General features: G+C 39.9%; 1 protein-coding gene across 3 annotated transcripts; it reads right to left on the bottom strand.

Moving 5' to 3' along the window:
* Nucleotides 1-3083: 3083 nt before the first annotated feature.
* Nucleotides 3084-21610, bottom strand: VNN1 (vanin 1). Of its 3 annotated transcripts, none has more exons than XM_072141511.1 (8): nt 21455-21610; nt 20802-21024; nt 17671-17801; nt 15776-15968; nt 13339-13634; nt 9450-9816; nt 7802-7972; nt 3084-5851 (listed from the first exon to the last, which is right to left on the bottom strand). In XM_072141511.1, exons 2-8 carry the CDS (start codon nt 21003-21005, stop codon nt 5744-5746), a joined length of 1470 nt encoding a protein of 489 aa, XP_071997612.1. In that variant the 5' UTR covers nt 21006-21024; nt 21455-21610; the 3' UTR covers nt 3084-5743. The 3 variants fall into 3 exon arrangements, with proteins under 3 accessions (XP_071997612.1, XP_071997614.1, XP_071997613.1); XM_072141513.1 differs by lacking the exon at nt 21455-21610 and adding an exon at nt 21248-21397; XM_072141512.1 differs by lacking the exon at nt 21455-21610 and having other exon boundaries at nt 20802-21099.
* Between the last annotated feature and the right edge of the window lie 944 nt (nt 21611-22554).

The raw sequence follows: 22554 nt of genomic DNA, 5'->3' as shown, positions 1-22554 counted from the left end.
CCTATCCTAAAGGGGTCCCATGCATGTTGACAGAGGATGTATTGCTCCTTTAGTACCACTTGGTTGAATGCCCGGGTGAAGATGCTTATCATTTATCTCCTGTCCATATATCTATCATCTTTCTAGTTATCCATATACTATAATTTGTCTATTATTTATGTATATATCTCACTATTTATCTATATATAAACTAATTTATATTGCGCATCTATACATTTATCTTTCATCTATCTATAAATCTGTATCATCTTTCACATTTATCTTCTATCATTCATCTACCTATTATGTCTATCTCCTATAAAATTCTCTTACAATGCCATATTACATGTTACCTTACCATACTACTGATTGTAAACTCAAAGTGTTATTATTGTGCAGGGTAAAGGGAGCTACTGACTGTGACTGTTCACAAAATAGTTTTATTTTGGGGCCCCACTGTTAGTTTTGCCCAAGGCCCCTAAAATTGATTAAAGCTACTAGAAGATAAGGTCTTTATCCAGGGGAGGGAGAGGGAGGCACAGCAAAGCTGACAGTTAATGCAAATGTCATGAGTAATATGCATCTCATGGATCTCATCATCTCTCATTTCTGATCTTTCTCATCTCTCTTTCTATGTGTCAGATACTAGTGAATGTTCAGAAACTAAATGAAAGTGTAGATAAAAATGTACCCGGATAATCTAACCACATTGTCCGCACACAGAACTAGAGGAATCATGACGTTTACACTGACCAACCTAGGGAGTGATAGGAGCAAAAACAGCTATTAAACTGAGTAAAATTGTAAAGTAAGAGGTTAAAAATTATCCCTATTGTGTAAACATCACTAGGGGATTGAAATTAGAGAATTTTCTTTCATGGGCAAACCCCTTTAATGAAACTGAATACCATATATATATAAGGAATATATATATATATATATATATATATATATATATATATATATATATATATATATATATATATTACCTAATGTCCTGCCCCTTAAACATTTACAGATGACGATTTTCTTGTGAAATGTACTTAAACCTCTGACCCAAGATTAGAAAAAGATTTACATAAACAATTGGTCAACAGCTAAAGTGATCCCCATATTTTTTTCTTTCAGAACGCTTTAATAATTGTCACAACAAGCTTATTCAGTTTATTTGGTTTTATTATTTTTAATAAGGAAATCCTAGATTGGTGTCAATGCAGGACAACTGAAAGGTACTTGTTAAAAGTGAAAGTAACATAAAATTAAACTAAGAGAAGTGAGAAGGCCTCTAGAAAGACTATTACCGTATTTTTTGCCCTATAGGGCGCACCGGACTATAAGGCGCATTAGTCCGATGCGCCTTATATATGTAATAATTACATATATAAGGCGCATCGGACTATAAGGCGCGGGGTCCGGGGGCCGGGGGCATGGCGGGGCTTGGCGGAGGCGTGGCGGAGGCGTGGCGGAGAGCCGACATGACGTGACGCGGCGACGGGACGCAGCGACGGGACGCGACGCCGAGACGCGACGGGGAACGCGGGGAAGGTGAGCGGGGAAGGTGAGGGGGAGGTGGAGGAGGGCAGCGGATCATACTTACATAGGTCCCCGCTCCAGGTCCCGCTGGAGATCTGCTGTCTCCGGTCTCCGGTAGCGGGGACCTATGTAAGTTTGGTCCGCTGCCCTGTGCCCAGCGCCATACATAGGGCGCACCGGACTATAGGGCGCACTTTGGATTTCCACGGAAATCCAATGCTTTTAAGTGCGCCTTATAGTCCGGAAAATACGGTAGTAACACAGAAAGGGAAGCTTCTCTAAGTGCAGTGGGTTAGTCCATAAAGTATAGGCATAATACATTCCAGAATACTGAGGGTGTAAATGTTTAAAAACTGGATCAAGAAGGGTAGCATTTAGAACATTCAATAGTAAAGTTTGTCCTATATTCATCCATTGCATGAAGTCAAATTTTTAACTATTCAATACAAACAACATATGTGAGTTACCCATTAAAAAATTGGATCACAAAGAGTAACTCAAACTAAGGGGGGATAACAGAAAGAAGAAAACTAGGTACTTGTGTGTATAAATGTGAGATGAAGACATGCTTCCATCCTGTCCACCATATGTAACATATTGCTGTCTGGCGTTGCTCGCCACCTGCTCCCCTTATTTCTTGTTTTTTTAATTCCATTTCTGTATAAATTCTTAGAATAGTCAGAGAAGGGGATAACAAAATAACACATTGTCTAATTCACTGTTATTAACAAAAATACAGCATTTCACAGATATAAGTCCAACCTCTATGAGTCATGGCGCAATACTGGCTGCCCCTGGCTCCGACCATGGATCTTCTTCTGACTTTAGGGTAAGTAGTTGTTCTTCTGTCTGATGCTGCAGTGAGCTGAGCTCCTCTCTCCCTCTAGCCCCCACAATTCCCGGAAAAGCTCACATAGAAACACACTGACTTCCTGCCAGCAAACAACAACATAGGCTTAGGAGAGTAGAGCTACAAACTACAGGTAGATAAGATCTTTATCCATGGGAGTGGGGTGGTATATAGTAGATCAAGGATCTCATCATCTCTCATCTCTGATCTTTCTCATCTCTCTTTCCAAGTGTGAGATACAAGTACAATGTTCAGAAACAAAATGAAAGTGTATATAAACCTGTACCCGTATAATCTAATCACATTGTCAGCACACAGCATCTCATAGCACTAGAGCAGTGGTTCTCAACCTTTCTAATGCTGTGACCCCGCAATACAGTTCCTCATGTTGCGGTGACCCCAAACCATGCGATTTGCAGTAAAAACGCAATAAAATTGCGGCTCCGATGGCTTTAGACGACCCCCGGTTTTGGTTGTTCGACCCCCGCTGGGGTCGCGACCGACAGGTTGAGAACCACTGCACTAGAGGAATCATGAAGTGTCTGTCTGTGATGGAAGTTTACACTGACCATCACTAAGTGACAGGAACTTAAACAAGAGTAAAATTGTAAGGGGTTAAAATGATCTTTATTGAGTAAACATCACTAGGGAATTGTAATTTTAGAATTTTCTTTCATGGGCAAACCCCTTTAAGGCAGCTTAATAATATTGGACGTCCAACTTTTCAGTTTATTATTTTTTATAAAAGTTTAAAATGTGCAATAAATTTCATTCCACTTCACAAATGTGTCCCACATGTTGTTGATTCTTCACACAAAAAAATTACAATTTTATATCTTTATGTTTGAATCCTGAAAGATAAGAAGTTCAAGGGGGGCGAATACTGCATATTGGCATAAAACCTCTCACAGAAAACTATGCATCCTATGTCTCATTATTAGTGTTTCTCCTTACCTACTACTTTCAGGGATCCACAGTGTCTGCCTGATATGAGTGTGATGTCAGTATGAGAACAGATTGGTTCTTTTACTTTCTGATTAACATAACTGCATATTTATTCATTTTTTTTTTTAATTAACCACATTTACAACCTACTCCAGAAATCTTCTATGTCTCTGACCAGGACTGTATTTTATTTGTCTTTGACTGGGAGATAATTTCATCTATTTCTATTGAGCCATCATAATAGACATGACAAAAGAAGAACTTGATACAGCCACCATATCAGATATTGCAATGCGTAAATTAAACAAAATATGACATAAAACATTTCCAGGACACCTAGTGCTATTAAAAACACAAAAAGATGACAAAATAGTATAGATTTGGTAAACAGTAACATGTGGCTGTTTTGTATTAGAGACGCACTTCCTCATCAGTCTATTTGTTGACACACCTTGGGGCTTTTCTGTACTTCTTCATCGCTTCTGAAAAAAACACATCTATTTGTAAGAGCAATTGAAACTTATCATGCCCAAGGCTCTGCAAATGACTGTATTATTCTTCCCTTACAATGGGACAATATTTCCATAGTGATAAATTAACACACAAATAATTAGTCTTGGATAAAGGAAACACAAAGGATAGGATGATGTCAAACCACGATAACATACAAAAGAACCATGTATTTCCACTCCTTTACAATAACCTTTACACTTATGATAATGTTTTAGACCACCGCCGAAAGGTTATATAGGGTTTAAAATGAATTTTTAAGTATTGAATATCTGAATAAGCAAGTAACTGCTGTAAGTAAACTATATGTACTGTAAAACAATACAGATTTAATAATAATAAAAACTCCTTTATTTATATAGTGCACATAGATTATGCAGCGCCACGCAGAGCTTGCCAAATCAGTTATATAAAGTATATGACATAAAAAAGAAAATGACAAAGGCAGGTTTAGTACTTTACATGTATTTGTGCAAGCTAAGTAAAGTAGGTTGTAAAACTGGGTGTCAATGCACTGGGGAAACATTACATTAACTTGCAAAGATGTATAGAACCTTTGAAATGGATCAGTATTCAGTAACTACTATTCCTTGGCCGGGTGCCTCTTATACACACCACCACTGAAATCATTAGTCAGCAGCATACTGCCTTGTGTAAGAAAGTTATGTGCTGCCGACCAGCACAAGGAGGTCAATAATTCTAGTGGTCATAGTCATGAGGATTCTGTGGCTGGTTCTGGTATAAGTGATTCACTAATGACTTGGAAGCAATGGGAAATAGAAAGGAATAATTTGGTCAGGTTTTAATGGCTTCATAGGGAAGGTCTGGGTTACTTTTGGGCCTTTATGTTTTTTTAGTTATTGGGGGGAAACAGAATAATTTTGCTGTACACCTCCCTCACTATCCCTCACTCATTATACAGGAATGGACAGAAAGAAAAAAAGACAAGAAAAGGGAGCAGGAGGCAAACAACGCCAGGCAGCAATATGTTACATATGGTGGACAGGGAGGAAGAAGGTCTTCTTCTCACTATTCAAGGTCTTTATCTCCCTGTTATTCTAAGTCTGCATTCACACTACCGCAAGGGGGACGTATATACGGCCAACGTATATATGGCCCATATATGTCCCCCATAGCACCGTACCGCTCCGTACCCAGTAAAAAGATAGGATGCGCCATATGTTCCTATGGAGAGGGGTGGGGGTGAGCTGCGCTCACCTCCTCCTCCCCTCCCCGCACGTGAATGTAGCCTAAGGGTATATTCATACGACCGTTAGAGAGACGTATATCCGGCTGCGAATTTGGAGGAATGATATACGTCCCCCATAGGCAGCTATGGCCGCAATAAAGAGTTCTATCTTAGGCTGTAAGAATAGCAGTGTGGCATTATTTTCTATGGAGCACACCTCACCTCTCCTCTTCTCCAGCACCCCTGACATATGCATACATTCATGTGAATGTACCCTAAAAGCCTGTCCAGTTAACTTGCATCCCAATGTGTAACTACAGCTGCTTTGAGGCCTCAGAGGTTTGTTAGAGAACACTTGCATACATGAAAACTAAGCAACACACCAGTAATAAATTTGTGGAACCCTCTGATAAAGCTAGCAGACACTGCAGCGCCATAGCCTCTTCTTCCCCGGACCACCCCTCCCACACCATAGGCCTCCTCCTACCGCCCCCTCATGAATACACTGGACATGAGCTTGGTCCAGCCTCTGAGACTATGGCGCTGCAGTGTCTGCTAGCTTTATGGGAGGGTTCCGATAAAGCTAGCAGTTTAAAACTGCTAAAAATGGGGTAGCAGTGTTCTGATGCATAAAATAACATTTTATAGCCAGTGTAAGAAAGTTTATTAATCTAACAAAAATTTGGAACATGTATGTCACAAAATCTTAATGAAACAACTTCTCCAAAAAATAAACATCACTTTGAAGTGGGATCTTTTTGATACAATCTTCCAAACAGAGTTGCACTTAATAGTGGATGTGAAGATATTCCAGACTTGCTTGTAAGGCGTCCGTCCTTGAACACCTGAAAAACACATTCATAATGAAAATATGTAAATATTACAATAAATTTGGGATGTTTCTTTATTCCTACATTCTTCTTCATCTGGTTAAAAATTATGCTAAAAAGTTAATGAGTGTTATTATGTAAATGCATCCTTTTTAAAGAGAACCTGTCATGAGGATCTGCCACCCTAAAGTGTCCCCATCATGTTCACTGAAATAAATTAGCTTTGGTAAGTTAACCTTATCTAGTCCTAGTGGTGGGAACCTGCTTTATCTAGTCATGCAGTCATCATGCTACACGGTCTATGAGGTGGGCCTAATATCCTACTGTCTGGTGACAGCCTGATGCATTCCTGAATATACTGCAGTACTAGATGACGTTGCAATCACCACTGGTTTATGTAAATTTGTATATACAAATCTAAAGCCTCTTGAACTAAGTTTGATTTCCTTTATGTATGAAATTTACACTTCAACTAAGCTTATGTACTTAGCTGAAACTCATTGGGGGAGATGTATTAATGTGTTGGTTTTTAGATCAGTTCAAAGAATAACTAGACAGTTCTCTGCTGCGCCCCATTATTAATTGATGTATTATAAGACTGGTGAGTTCTACTTTTCACCTCAGATTAGTATTAAATTTTCTGGTGTACAGTCTATCTGATCACGCACCATGTTCCTTTTTGGACAATTCAAAAAACTGACTAAAAATGTTTTAAAACCTTCAATAAACATGAGGCATGTAAGCTCGGTCCGGCGTTCTGAGGCTATAGCGCTGCAGTGCCTGCTAGCTTTTTGGGAGGGTTCCGATAAAGCTAGCATTGCTAAAAATGGGATAGCGCTAGGAGCTGCTTACTTTAGTAAGGGTTACAGGTCCTCTTTAAAGCTAAATATAAAGGTAACAAATCTGTGCTCATTCAATCCAATCACTGCAGAATTTAAGCGTTAGAGGACTACCACAAACCACTCCTTATTAATGTTCTAAAACCTTCAATAAACATGGTGCATGACATTTCATGTATAAACTGCCCCAGTTTTCTGGCCTAGTTAGATTTAAACTTCTCATAGTGTACGTATAATTAACTAAGTTATAACATCGAATGTAGCAGCTCTTTCCTTCCGGTTTACCAATTGCCCTTGCTTATCTCTTTATGAAATGTTTTGCGTTTTTAAAATTTAATGGTTTTTGGGCACTATTTGTACTTTATAAAATGTGGGAAGATGTGATAATAATCATTTGCTTTTTATATTGTACATAATAAATTCTATGTCCCCACCTACTAGAGGTTTCCTCTCCTGTGGTGGCTATAACTACATTTGTTTCATATTATTTAACTGTAATATTTAATTTCAATAAAAATATAAAAAAGTTTTTAAAAAATTTAATAAATGGAGGTTCTCTCTTGCTTCCTTTCTATTTAAATTGAATGTATCCACACTGAAATCATGCAGAAGAGGAGCAGAGGTTTTTAAGACCCATGTTTTAGAGCAGAGATGCTCTCTTTAAAAGGCAAGATTTATCAGAAGTTTCTGAAGAAAAACTGTTTGCCATGCTCCAGGTGTAGTGGACCCACTGGACCACCGCGGATGATGACGTAAGCCAACACCTGAGACCGGAATTTAAGTGGTACCCGGTTTTCACCTCCGCAAAGTGGGTTGGACTTGCTGTCGAGCGGTACCACCATGCCAAGGCAAGGTACACAGACGTTATGCAGATTTGTAGTCGGGGACAGGCAGGATTTATTACCATACCTCTTTAATCTAAAATGAATGTTGAAGTGCTGCATCACCATCACAGTAGGAGGCATGGCTTATTTGTACCTCAATCTGTCTTTTCAAAGTTAGGAGATATCAGTATTATATAAAAAAGGATTATGATGTCAGGATTATTTTACCAAATTTTTAAGGTGGGAACATTTCTTTGGTGGACCCAATGTACCCACAATGTAAATTCACTTGTGTTACTTACCTGGAACATATCTGGGGCCAAATGAACATTGGTCAACAAAACTTCTGGGAAAACAAATGAAGTAGAAAAACTCCCACTTATGGAAAACGAGTCAAATTTGGTTGAAGCTGATTCTACAGATTCCCCGCATGACGTCAGATTTGTACTTTGACATTTTAGCAATGTGCATATCTGGATAAAAAGGGACACATTGAAATGATTCTATTTATTTACACCTGCTTGCAATGTAACACTTGTACACAAACTATATATGGAAAATAATCAAAATATATTAATAGATCTTCATAATATTACACCTCGATATTACACATTTTACCCATTGCACAATTTAAATACCCATAGTCTCTATTTCCTTTGGTCACATGAAAAGACCTATACACTATTCTGTCACCTCTATATTGTGCATTTGCTATTTCCAGAAATATTATTTCTAAGGCTACATGCACACTGCCGTTGCCCCCCGCACCGTAGCACGGCGGGCACAAAGCAGCGCACGGGGAGAGGAGGAGGAGGTGAGCGCAGCTCACCCCCGCCCCTCTCCATAGGAACATATGGGCCACGGCGGCGTAATACAGGAAAAGATAGGACATGTCCTATCTTTGACAAAAAAGAAAAAGGTAGCAGGCAACTACGTCTCTTCCACATATACAATACACCTTGACAAATGCTGGGTCTGCAAATTCACTCGGTGGTGCACTCCGGGTGCAACATGACAGTCAACAATACGAAGAACAATCCAAATAAAGAAAAGGAAACGGGTCACTCACCGAAACGTGAAGATTTATTGGAGCAGGTAGAGAGGTGCCGGACACGCCACCGGCTTCAATAAATCTTCACGTTTCGGTGAGTGACCCGTTTCCATTTCTTTATTTGGCATGTCCAATCTTTTCCCGGGCTACAGAGCGGTATGGAGCCCATAGAAGTGTATGGGGGACGTATATTGGCCGTATATACGTCGACCATATATACGTCCCCCATACATCTGTGTGAATGCAGCCTAAGAATGTATTTATTCACTGATAACTGGGTGTTACCATTTCTTAGAAAAGGGTTGTGCTCCGACAAATGCCCTATCTTTTTTTGCTGACAGCGCAATACATGTATTGTGCGCATTCACCGTATTGTGTCGCATACAGTGCACTTCTACAGCAACCCTATGCAAGCAGGCAGTCATGTGAAAGGGTCCTAGCAACAGTTTTCAGAAATGACCCTAAGGCATGGTGGGCACACATCGGCGCACGGGAGAGGAGGAGGGGGTGAGTGCTGCTCGCCCCCGCCCCTCTCAATAGAAATACATGGCGCATGGCACCGTAATAAAGGGGTAGATAGGACATGCCCTATATTTTCCCCGGGGAAAGAGCTGTACAGTGCTTCACATGTGCGACACCGTAGCACTCTGCACCGCTTGTGGCTGTATATACGTCCCCCAATGGTTCTGTGAATGTAGCATGGATATTATATTTAAGTAGGGACACACACCCAGATGGTAGGTTACACAATGCATAATTGAGAAAAGGCTTCCACTTTAGTATGTTATGTGAAATACAAGTGTGTACTAAGCACTATGCTAGGGTGAAGTATGCATTTATCTAATATTTATGACAAAGTATTTTGTTAGTAGTTCAATACAAAAGGGAATGATAGTTACCTGTAGATAGTACTCTCCTTCAACTGTATGCAGACCATCAAAGACACCAAACACATACACCTCATCGCTGTCCCACTCACCAATGGCATAATTTAAGTGGCAGCAAAAGTCATTTTGACAAATGGAGTACTCGCCATGCAGCTCTTTCAGTTCTGTAAATGTATATTTATCATGAAAAATGAGCCCATTAAACACCTGGCTCTCAGAAGGACAGATATCATTTTGAGAGGAATACTGGTTCCATGTGATAGGATAGTATGTTGAAGAATTCCGAGGATGGGAATTTAGTTCTGAGATGAGGAGGTGTCCTGACTCATTTTGCATGTTATAGTAATATGGAACAACTTTATCTGGGGAAAAGATTCCACTGCCTGGCAATAAAAAGAAACAGAAGGAAAATATATTATATTAATTGTCAGTATATATATACATATATATACACATATACATATACAGCCGTTCCATTACTTAAGAACAGCTAACTTACAGACGACCCCTAGTTACAAACGGACCTCTGGATATTGGTAATTTACTGTACTTTAGCCCTAGACTACAATAATCAGCTGTAACAGTTATCACAGGTGTCTGTAATGAAGCTTTATTGTTAATCCTGGTTCTTATGAGAATCCAACATTTTTAAAATCCAATTCTCACATAGACAAAAAAAAATTTGGCTGGGGTTACAATTATAAAATATACAGTTACGACTTACATGCAAATTCAACCTAAAGGGAACCTGTCACCAGGAGACCCATTTTTAGCACTCCTGGTCCCAGTCCTCACAGACCATCGTACATACACTGCCAAAGTGTTTTTGTATTAAAAATTGGTTTTACAGAAAAGAAGATATGTTATATTGTACCTTTCATTAGCATCTGCTGTGTGACTAGGCAGTTGCCAAATGGGAGGGGCTGGAAAGGAGCAGTTCCCCCCACCCTTGGGAACAGTTACTCCATGTGACCTTTTCAAATATATGAAAACACCCATCACTGGGCTTAGCGACGCCCCCTGCTCCTCTACAGCCAATCCCGAGTGAGAGGAGTTATTCATATATTTGAAAAGGTCACATGTTTCCCAAGGGTGGGGGGAACTGCTCCTTTCCAGCCCCTCCCATTTGGCAACTGCCTAGTCACACAGCAGATGCTAATGAAAGGTACAATATAGCATATCTTTTTTTCTGTAAAACCCATTTTTAAAAACACTTTGGCAGTGTATGTACTATGCTCTGTGGGATATATATATATTCCATTTCTTAGGTTACTTTGGGTTGTTGTAGAATTGTTTTTGCACCATTTTGTTTTGTAGTTTGTAGCTTCACAAATGTACATCTCCTCTGCAATGAGATGCTGCATAAGTAGAAGTTGGTTGTTTGTAAACGCCACTTTTCTTTATTCTTATATCACAATGCGTTTCGACTCTGTACTAGAGCCTTCATTATGTTGTCACAAAAACGTGCTGTGATACAAGAGTATAGAAAAGTGCCCAAAAAATATAGTGGGTAGCACAACCAAAAATACAATAGAGCAGATGCATAAATATTTATAAACAATCTAGCTGAGAGACAAGATGCACCACAAGTTGCTCATAGATAATGCAATTCAAATATTTATTTGTATCCAAACAAGAACAAAATCCGACATACATTTAAAATCATTTAAAACATGCAATGTACATGAAATGACAACCGGAGACCCCGGTGTGGGTCTTCACAGTGAACACCCCCTGCTACGAGTACTCAGTGGTCCTCAATAGTCCCTACCACTCACTATACAATATGAACCAATATATGAATACTCAACAAATGTGTGATTCTTAGTAGTGCATATGCCCACAAAAAGTCTCTGCCATGCAAAGTTGAAATGCTGGCAGGCAGGCATACAGGTGGAGGGAGAAAGAAGCAGGGGTGTGCAGCTCCCCACGCGTTTCGTCGCTCTGGGTGACTTCCTCAGGGGTGTTGAGCACTTGCACTTTATGACAAACACAGGTATTCATCAGTCTATTTGGAGTTTTTGCATCAACTTTGCATGGCAGAGACTTTTTGTGGGCATATGCACTACTAAGAATCACACATTTGTTGAGTATTCATATATTGGTTCATATTGTATAGTGAGTAGTAGGGACTATTGAGGACCACTGAGTACTCGTAGCAGGGGGTGTTCACTTCTCCGGTTGTCATTTCATGTACATTGCATGTTTTAAATGATTTTAAATGTATGTCGGATTTTCTTCTTGTTTGGATACAAATAAATATTTGAATTGCATTATCTATGAGCAACTTGTGGTGCATCTTGTCTCTCAGCTAGATTGTTTAAGAGTATGGAAAAGTGCCGTTTATAAACAGCCACTTCTGCTCTTGCAGCGCCTCCTTGCTGACGGGATCTACAATCTCTTGAACTACCGCGCCCCTGGGACAGGAGGGCTGCGGGCATTTATTTTTATATGAGGTGAGAGTCTCCAACACAATTTCATGAATACCAGAACCTACCTATGTACTTGTATCTCTGCGCTTTCTTTTCTTTTATCCCCTGTCTTTGCCACAAAGATCAGGATCTTTCTCTGTTTGTGGATTTTGCACCATTTCGGAGGGCTAGAATACATAAAATTCTAGACACCTCTGTATTCAGGATTTTCCATGGCTATGGCCAACACTGTGGTCTCACATTGGTGTCCTTATTGTGGAGATGCTTCCATGTATCTGGACAGTTCCTAAGGGATTCTCACAGTTGCTGGGCTGGCCCTACTGTTTACAGTAATAGACCCCCCTCCTCCCTAGCATCTGATCTACACTTGCTCTGCTTCTGTTTATGCTCATTATGCCTTTGTGAATTCCCCTTGCTCTGGACACTTCTGCTCTTGTTAGGGGATGTGTCATCACTTTATTTCTTCTCACCCTGCTTTCAATGTCTGTCCCTCAGTCAAATCATCCAAAGAAATGGTAGAGCCCACAAACTGGCAGGGAGCAATGAGGGGGCAAACACTGAACTCCTGGTAAAAAATTATGTTGGAGCCAAACAACAGTCAAAAGAAGGAGGCAGTGAAAATGGTGAAAAACGCATTTGCGCCATTTTCTTGTGGGCTTGGATTTTACGGCTTTCACTGTGAGCCCCAAATGACATGTCTACTTTATTCTTTGGGTCTGTACGATCACGGGGATACCAAATTTGTATAGGTTTTATAAAGTTTTCATACATTTACAAAAATTAAAACCTCCTGCACAAAAATATTTTTTTGATTTTGCCGTCTTCTGGCGCCAATAACTTTTTCATACTTTCGGTTTACTTTTGATGACGTTTCCATTGCTATCATTTTTAGGACTGTGTGATCTTTTGATAACTTTTTATTGATTATTTAATATTTTTCATAATGGCAAAAAAGTGCTATTTTCCATTACGGGGTTAAACGCAGTGAAAAATCATTATTATATTTTGATAGATCGGGCATTTTCGGATGCGGCGATACCTAATGTGTTTATGATTTTTACTGTTTATTAATATTTATAGCAGTTCTAGGGAAATGGGGGTGATTTGAATTTTTAGGTTTTTTAATTATAATTTTTGTTTTTACTTTTTTTAATTTTTACTTTTACAATTTTTCAGACTACCTAGGGTACTTTAACCCTAGGTTGTCTGATTGATCTTATCATATACTGCCATACTACAGTATGGCAGTATATGGGGATTTTCCTCCTCATTCATTACAGTGTGCTGACAGTACATTGTAATGAAAGGGTTAAAACAAAACAGCCTTTGGCGGGAAAACACCCAGAATTGTACAGATCTGAAACAGTTCTGAGTTCTGCACATCACTAGACCTCAGGGAAAGGAATAGTTTGCAATACATTTACTAGTTATATTCTTGTTGATTGGACTATATCTGTGAGAGTTAGCACTTGCCTGTCATCCTCATGCTTGTCTTATGAGTGTTTGCAGAAATTAAGTTCACACCCATTCCCATGGCCCAAGCAGAGTGGAATTCAATAGCAGTCAGATGTGGGAGAACATTCATCCATGCAGTTGGAAAAATAATAGTGTCCACATTGTGATCTACTACCAGTGCGGCAGCTGGGTAGTAAAAGAGTATATCAAAACAAATAAAAATTCCAAATTTTCCAAATGGTGTGTCAAAGGTCACAATTTCTGGCTCTTTGGGTACATTGAATTGGACCTCTCCAAGAAACAGGTTATACTGCAAGAAAGATGTATCATTAGATAAAATACACAATAATGCAGATAATACCATTATATATATATATATATATATATATATATATATATATATATATATATATACCATTACTTAATATATATTATACAAATATCACATATACACCGTATGCTGCATAAATGTTGTAGAATTGTCAAACCTCACAAATGTAGATTCAAAATAGTCATGCTCTATATCATATATTAACTGGTTATCCCATTGTCAGTAGAGGTGGGAGTATGTGGAAGAGGGGAGGTATAGGGGTGTACATTCCATTTTGTACAAAATATTTTGAGTACTTAACCTCTCCATGCGGAGGTGCTGAGGCTGTATGAAAAGGGCTCAAGGGGTGAGCCCTCTTCATACAGAAGTGGGTGTTTTCTGCGATCGGTCTATTAACCCTTCCGATGACACCGGTGCCATTTAAAAGACATTGGGGCATGGGTGCCGCCATCTTTGCTTTCCGATTGTCGCTCCCCAGGACATTGGACACCATTGGGGCCATGACAGCCTTCTTCAGACCCAAGGCTGTATGGCATCTTTCATTTTGTTACAATGAGCCAGTGACTCATTGTAAAGAATACTGTATAAAAATGCCAAATACTGCAATACAGTAGTATTGCAGTATATGGTGGGAACGATCAGACCAACTAGGGTTAAAATAAAAAAATAGTAAAAAAAAATCACAAACATGTAAGGTATTGCTTTGTCTCAAAATGCCCAATCTATCAAAATATAGAAATGGTTATTCATGGTGGTGAATCCCATAGCGGGGTCCCATAGCGGGAAACACCACTTTTATGCCATTTTATATAACATAAAAAATGTAATAAAAAGTGATCAAAAGGTGGCACAGTACTCAAAATGGAGCAATGAAAACGTTGGCTCATTTTGTAAAAACTGACACCTCACACAGCTCCGTACACCGTAGTATGGAAAAGTTATTAGTCATAAGATGGCGAAACTATTTTTTTTCCTACACATTCATTTCATTTTTGAAAATAGGTTAAAACACAATAAAACCTATATAAATCACCGTCATTGTGCTGAACCAAATAATAAAGTAGATGTATCAGTTGGTAAGAAAGTGACGCAAATTTTTTGCCAATTTTACCACATTTGGAATTTTTTTCCAGCTTCCCAGTAGACGGAATTGAATAATAAATAATGTCACTGAAAAGTGAAATTTGTTACGCAACTTAGTTGATGATAGATAATTATTACTCGCCTCCCTGTTCCCACGTTCTCCCCGCTTCATTTCTCATAACTTGGTATGGCCGCATTTTGGAGAAAAATTATTTTACATCATATGCAAATTAGCCTGTGTAGTCACCAGCTCTCTTTTCAAATGTCAGCAAGCCAGCAGCGCATCGAATATGAAAATCTTGCGCATTCGCGTGGTTACCTGCCAGCTTGTTCCCACCACAAGATTTGAAAAAAGCTCTTTGGGCCGTAGCAACTTCCCCGGGCCGTGCGTTCATTTTTGGTCTATATTCAGTGTTGTTTTGGCGTAGTTGAGGTACAAATGCTGTTTTGTGCCTTCCATTGCACCAAATCAAGACATGACCAAATTCATTATTTGCATAGACTAGTTTTCAAAATACGACTAAATTCATGAATCACAATTAGGCACAAATCTACACCAGTCTATGTGGCGACTTTTGATGGGTTTTTTGAAACTTTTCATGCGGCTGTCACAAACAACCCACACAGCAAAAAAACACTGCCAGAAGATTTATCAAGGGCCAAAGCCACTTAATGAATGTGAATTCAGGGGAGCTCCGAAGACTGACATAGAACTGACGTAAGGAGCCGGTTTAATGATAAATACATTATATATCATATAGATGATTTATACCCCCAGTACATTTCATTCTAACCTGCAGAAGCATTTAAATTCCTCCCGCATTAGTTGCATCTTGACCCTATCATGGAAGAGGCTTGTATGAGCTTTTGGCAAGGTAATTATAGATACAATCCTTACCATATTGAAATATTATATGTGGTCTATCGGAGAAGTTAGGACAGTGGCTGCAGAGGGCAAGATCAGTTAAATGCACAAAAACAAGGGAAGTTAAGAAAATACATTCATAAAAATTGATAAACAAACCGTATATACATACCTTGTGATAGCGTGCTACTAGCTTTCCACTAGAGTCATATACCACAGCAGTGTTATAGTTATACTGACCATCAGCTGGGCATTCCTTGTCAGATTTGTTACACAATTTTTTATCACCGATATTTGCAACCACATAAATAGAATTATTCTTTGCCATACAGCTCAGTCTTGTCTGCACATCAGCTGGACCATACCTGCAGAATTTAGAATCAATAAGGTGAAGAAGGTCCTGCATTATAATTGCATCACCTCTGCCTTCTTATCATAAGGGATTTTAATAGTTCAGTCCCTAGTTGAAACTTCAATGTGTAATCTTACAGCTCATCAGGAGGTGCCAAGAAGTACTATAGGAACAGGAGGGGTGAGACAGTGTAACAGTTTTAACCTTTTAAAAGTTGGTTTTAGATGGAAGGAGGCCATGGATAACTATTATAAGAAGATTACCACAGTCACCATGCCTGGATCCATGGGTAAATGCACCTAGTTTATCATGATGGATTTTGTTGGTAGATTTCCTTTAAGTTAATATAAGAATTGGTGAAGGGATACAAAACTGGTTCTGAGCTGTCTTCAATAAGGGAGACAGTATAGCTGGTTTATTTAGATACATATATGTAAAGATTATAGAAATAAGTACACAATATGCATCAGCAAAGAAACAAAACACAGTACCAGGGCATGCTTCATTTATTGCTTTACAAAATGACATATTTATAGTCTCCTATCCACCGTATGGACTTGAAAATTCATCACATGGATAGTTTAATAGAAAACTGATACAAAACAGAGTAAAAGATGGCACTCCAGCTTCCAAATATTCTCTAGAGCTATTCCAGGTGTCCGCCGGTCAGAAAATGAATGGTTTGTAAAATTGTTCTGGCAATGTACCATATATATGCTGAGTTTTTCAGCACAAAATGTGCAGAAAAAACTCACCTTGGCTTATACACGAGTCAATTAAAAAATAAAAAAACTTAATACTCACCCTCCGGTGTCCGGATCGTTGGCGCGGGTCCTGATCTTCGGCGCGGTTCCCGGCGGCTCCTCTTCTCCGATCTTGGCTGTATACTATATGGGGGCTGGCTGTATACTATATAGGGGCTGGCTTTATAATATATGGGGCTGGCTGTATACTACTTGGGTCTGGCTGTATACTACATGGGTGTGGCTGTATACTACATGGGGCTGGCTGTATACTACTTGGGGCTGGCTGTATACTACTTGGGTCTGGCTGTATACTACTTGGGTCTGGCTGTATACTACATGGGTGTGGCTGTATACTACATGGGGCTGGCTCTATACTACTTGGGGCTGGCTGTAAACTACTTGGGACTGTCTGTATACTACAGGGGGCTGGCTGGCTGTATACTACATGGGAGCTGGCTAGCTGTATACTACACCCTCGGCTTATACTCGAGTCAATATGTTTTCCTAGTTTTGGTGGTAAAATTAGGGGTCTCAGCTTATACTCAGGTCGGCTTATACTCGAGTATATACGGTATCTTCAGAATTCATTTTTATTTTTAACAAATTGTTAAAATACCATTCCTTGAATATTTTCTCATATTATTGCATATTGACTATGAAATGGTATTTTAACAATCTATAAAAATAAAAAAAATCGAATGATAATTCTAAAGATAAAGTGGCAGAACTAACAATTTTACAAGAAGTTTACCATGCCTTTGGTCATTACACACAAATAAAAAAGGGTTGAGACTAGGTACCATATAACATAGCATAAACATTTTTGTGGGGTGAGCGGTTCTCTGAAACAACTTACTGTAGATTCTGCACTGGCAGATTGAGGTCAATACTATACACTTACTACAAACTTCTATGCCCGTGTTTTTTACTTACTGTGTAACCAATTAGTTAGTCAGAAAATTTGTGTACCTATTAGGGTCAGAGCAGGGTATCCAATCGACGCTGGGGTCAGGAATATCTTCCAGGTAAGGATAAATAGTTTCTCTTGTAAATCTCCAACCGTATATACCATCCTCTGGCGTAACAATTATATGAGCACCCTAGATAAAAAAAAAAAGATTGTAGTGTAAAATATTTATGTGAATTTTGTGGTAGCCACAGCTAATTATGCACTGCACAGTTGCCACACAGAGCAAGAGTAGTAGTACTGTGCTGTGTCTATTCATAGAGTATAAGAGAAGTTGTACTACCACACATACAGAATACAAGTAATCATACTGTGCCCACATTATATATCTATATATATCGTGTAGGATTAGTAATACGCCATTTATCCAAAATAGTAGTAGTTATTCTGTGGATATGTTTATACAGTATAGGAGGAGACATGTTTGACAATGCATTTGCAGCCATATGATTGGAAGGAAAGTCAAAAGAACATTAAAACAAACGATTCAAGCAATCACAATATTGCATCTAGTAAAGGTCCTTAAGGGGGTTTACCACTAATACAAAACTTCACCAGGATAAGCATACTTACCATGGTAAAGTTTCTGGGAGGCCAATGGGAGCCACAAGTCACATGACCTGTTGGCAGCAGAAGTTGGGACTTCCTGTAACATTCTGAATGTAGGGAGTCAATTAGTGATTATTGTTTGCATGGCCCCTCCATAATAACGGCTCTCATACCAAGCACATCTGTAATAACTGCACAGTCCCCTTCATTAACAGGAACTCCTGCTGTCAACTGATCGTATGACCTGGGTTTCCGGATGGTTCCACAGGAACTTTATCGGGGTAACTATAATATGGGTGAGTCTTTTGTTCCTATACTTACACTAGTAAAGTTTTGAATTAGTGGGAACCCCTTTAAGGATCCTGATATGTTACAACTGTTGCTTCATTTTTACTTAGTTACCTTAATTTTTATAATTTTCTTTAGTATTGTATAAATATTGTTTTATTAATAACAGGCTCTAAACTTTCACTCAGTTCTATGTGTATAATGAGTGCTATACGCACTGAATTTGCCCCTGCCTGTCATTAATCATAGTACAATTCAAACACTTAGAAGCCAACTAACTTATATATGAATTTTCCTAACTTATCAAGATTTCTCAACTTTAAAACAGTTTTTATAAGTCCATGGATTACAAGCCCATGGGGAGATGTATCAGAAGCGTCTGGGGATGAAGGCTTGACAGCTGAAACCTGTGTCAGGGTCAGCGTAGGGCTCATTCTTATCATGGGTAAGGACATTTGGACTTTATGATTTACAGTAGCACATTTTTATCTGTACACTTGCATGTACTTTTTCCTTGTCCACCTTGTGTATAATACCATACCTTGGTTTTGTATACATATTTTTTACCTATGATTGCATGACAACAAATGTTATTATTCTCATCATGCAGCTTGTATGTTACCACGGTGTAAAATGATGTACATAGCTTTAGCCCACGCTGTTTAGTGCCGGGGCATATTTTTCCTGTGCACAGTTGTCCATCAAACAGTACATATTTGTATTCTTTTAATTAACTTTTTTCTACAATAAAAATGTATTAACATTTGACTATTTGTGGTGAGGAACCCCCCCTTTTTTGTTTTGATTATACTGTTTCGGTATACTAGGGGTTGGGGTTAGTGCCATAAAAGAGGGCATTTTTCTTTCTCTGCTCCAAAAGTTAAGAGATACCGTATATACTCATGTATAACCCGAGTTTTTCAGCACAAAAAATGTGCTGAAAAACGTCCCCTCGGCTTATACACGAGTCTATTTAAAAAAAATTACCAACTAGTATACAGCAGCCCCTAGTAGTATACAGCAAGCCCCTAGTAGTATACAGCATCCCCTAGTAGTATACAGCATCCCCTAGTAGTATGCAGCCACCCTGCCCCCACAGCCCTTAAAAAAATAAACTTACATACTCTCCGATGTCAGCACGGCTCCCCGATGTCAGCGCGGCTTACCGATGTCCACGATGTCAGCGTGTTCCGTCTTCTTTCTTTTCCGCGGCTCCTCTTCTCTCTTCTATCATGGACGCGGCCGTTTTTCTTCCAGCAGGCGCATACTATGGCGCGGCCGCTGCTGACGTCATAGTATGCGCGGCCACGAAGAAAACATGGCCACGTCCATGACAGAAGCAAGAAGAAAGAAGAGGAGCCGCGGAGAAGAAAGAAGACGGGGCGCGCTGACATCGGGGACATCGGTAAGCCGCGCTGACATCGGAGGGTGAGTATGTAAGTTTATTTTTTTAAGGGCTGTGGGGGCAGGATGGCTGTATACTACTAGGGGCTGCTGTATACTACTAGGGGCTTGCTGTATACTACTAGGGGCTTGCTGTATACCACTAGGGGCTTGCTGTATACTACTAGGGGCTTGCTGTATACCACTAGGGGCTTGCTGTATACTACTAGGGGCTTGCTGTATACTACTAGGGGCTTGCTGTATACTACTAGGGGCTGCTGTATACTACTAGGGGCTTGCTGACTACTACCAAGGGCTTGCTGTATACTACTAGGGGCTTGCTGTATACTACTAGGGACTTGCTGTATACTACATGGGGGCTGGCAGGCTGTATAGTACTGGGGGCTGGCAGGCTGTATACTACTGGGGGCTGGCAGGCTGTATACTACATGGGGGCTGGCAGGCCGTATACTACTGGGGGCTGGCAGGCTGTATATTACTGGGGGGGGGGGTTGACCAATGCATTTCCCACCCTCGGCTTATACTCAAGTCAGTAGTTTTTCCCAGTTCTTGGTGGTAATATTAGGGGTCTCTGCTTATACTCGGGTAGGCTTATACTGGAGTATATAAAACAGTAACCTTGAAAATAGTTTATCCACAAAAAAAGTTAATATGAGCTGAAGACTTTACAATACGTAGAATGTCACTTTCTGGTGTAATGGTTTGCTGTGGTTTTTTGCCTGATTTTGCAGCAGATTTGGTCCGGAAACACATATACGCTTATCCTAAATGATATATTGGGGAGTCCTATATTTGCTAGCATTCTATGCACGTAGCAAATCATTATTTCAGTAAAGGTTTTATGGTCTCTATATGATTTTTGTGGTGTTTTCTAGGCTATAGTGTTCAGTACCTGCTGTGCAGCTGTCTTCACTGCCTCTTCAAGGATGTCCATATTCTTATTCATTAAATCCAGAGCTGCCTGTCTTGTGACGGGCGTTGTGGTCTCTTCTGGATGGATTACGGCATGTTCATAGGTTGCGGCAATGAATTTGTCTAATGCCTGACAGCTTGAGGCCCAGAGTAAGACAGAAAGAAGAAAGGCTGCAGCGTCCATGGTGGAGAAGCTGGGATACCTGAAACAGAGCAGAAACCTTTAGCTGCTTCCCCTGCTAGTAATAGAGCTGTGTTATCTGCCTGGTAAATAGGTTACATACAGATAATGATAGTGAAACCCATTGCACAACTTATAGCATGTGACAAAGTGGGTGAAAGGCCTCACACCATCTAGTTTCACTTTTGAAGAAAATCATCAGAATAATGTTAGTGCAGATAAACCAGATATTATATATATTACACCTTGACTTGGAATCGGCCTATATACTTATATACATATAATAAGCCCCGGGTTGTGGTCAGGGCCTACAAGAGGGACCTCCACCATCTTCTCCCTCCCTCCTCCCAGCTGCCGGCTTTCTCATGAGGGGGATGGAGGAGGAATCACTGACTGCTGCCTATCCCTGTGACTATCCCTGGTGCAGCAGAGGAGAGCAAGAATGGCAGCACCTGCAGTGGCCTCCGGGAATCGGCAGGAGATGAATGTCCCCGCTCCCCAGATTGTCTGCTGCTCCTTGTCACAGCCTGCCTTAACCCCTTAGAGTCCTGTGTATAGGAGATCCCTTAAAAAGGCAGCTTAGTTTATCTTCCCAGTCAGCTATGAACCTAGAACACATCTACGGCCCCCCTGTCACTGCATATGTGTATATTATGAGGGTCTGTGGCAGCTAAGATGTGTATTAGGAGGTTCTGCAGTAGCTGAAATGTGTATGATGAGGTACTGCAGCAGCTGAGGTGTGAAGTAGGAGGTTCTGCAGCAGCTGATATGTGTATTATGGGATTGTGTTATGCAGCAGCTGAGGTTTGTGTTAAGAGGTTCAGCAGCAGCTGATATGTTTATTATGAGGTTCTACAGCAGCTGAAGTATGTAATATGATGTACAATATAAAGTATGTAGTAGGAGGTTCTGCAGCGGCACAGGTGTGTATTATGGATTGTGTTCTGAGGCAGCTCAGGTGTGTATTAGGAGGTTTTGCAGCAGCTGATATGTGTATTATGGGATTGTGTTCTGCAGCAGCTAAAGTATGTAATATGTATAATATGAAATACGTAGTAGGAGGTTCTGCAGCAGCACAGGTGAGTTGGTTCTGCAGCAGCTGAGGTATGTAATATGATGTTTTGCAGCATCTTAGGGGTGTGATGATTTTCTGCAGCAGTTGATGTGGTTAGCAGTTTCTGCAGAAGGTGAGGTGTGTAATATGAGGTTCAGCAGCAACTGAGGTGTGTAATATGATTTTTGTCAGCAGCTGAGGTGTGTACTAGAAGTTCTGCAGCAGCTGAGTTGTATATTAGGAGATTCTGCAGCAGCTGAGGTGTGCATTAAGTTCTAGAACAATTGTGGTGTGTATTATTAGTTTCTGCAGCAGCTGAGGTGTATATTAGCAGGTTCTGCTACAGCTGAGGTGTATACTAGGATTTTCTGCAGCAGCTGAGGTATGCATTATAACTTTTTTTTGCAGCAGATTATGTATATATCAGGAGGATCTGCAGCAGCTGAGGTGTATATTAGAAGGTTCAGCAGCGACTGAGGTGTATATTAAAAGGTTTTG

Source organism: Engystomops pustulosus, chromosome 3 (genome assembly GCF_040894005.1).
Source record: "Engystomops pustulosus chromosome 3, aEngPut4.maternal, whole genome shotgun sequence".
NCBI classification, from domain to species: Eukaryota; Metazoa; Chordata; class Amphibia; order Anura; family Leptodactylidae; genus Engystomops; species Engystomops pustulosus.
This window is presented reverse-complemented; position numbering and strand designations above follow the sequence as displayed.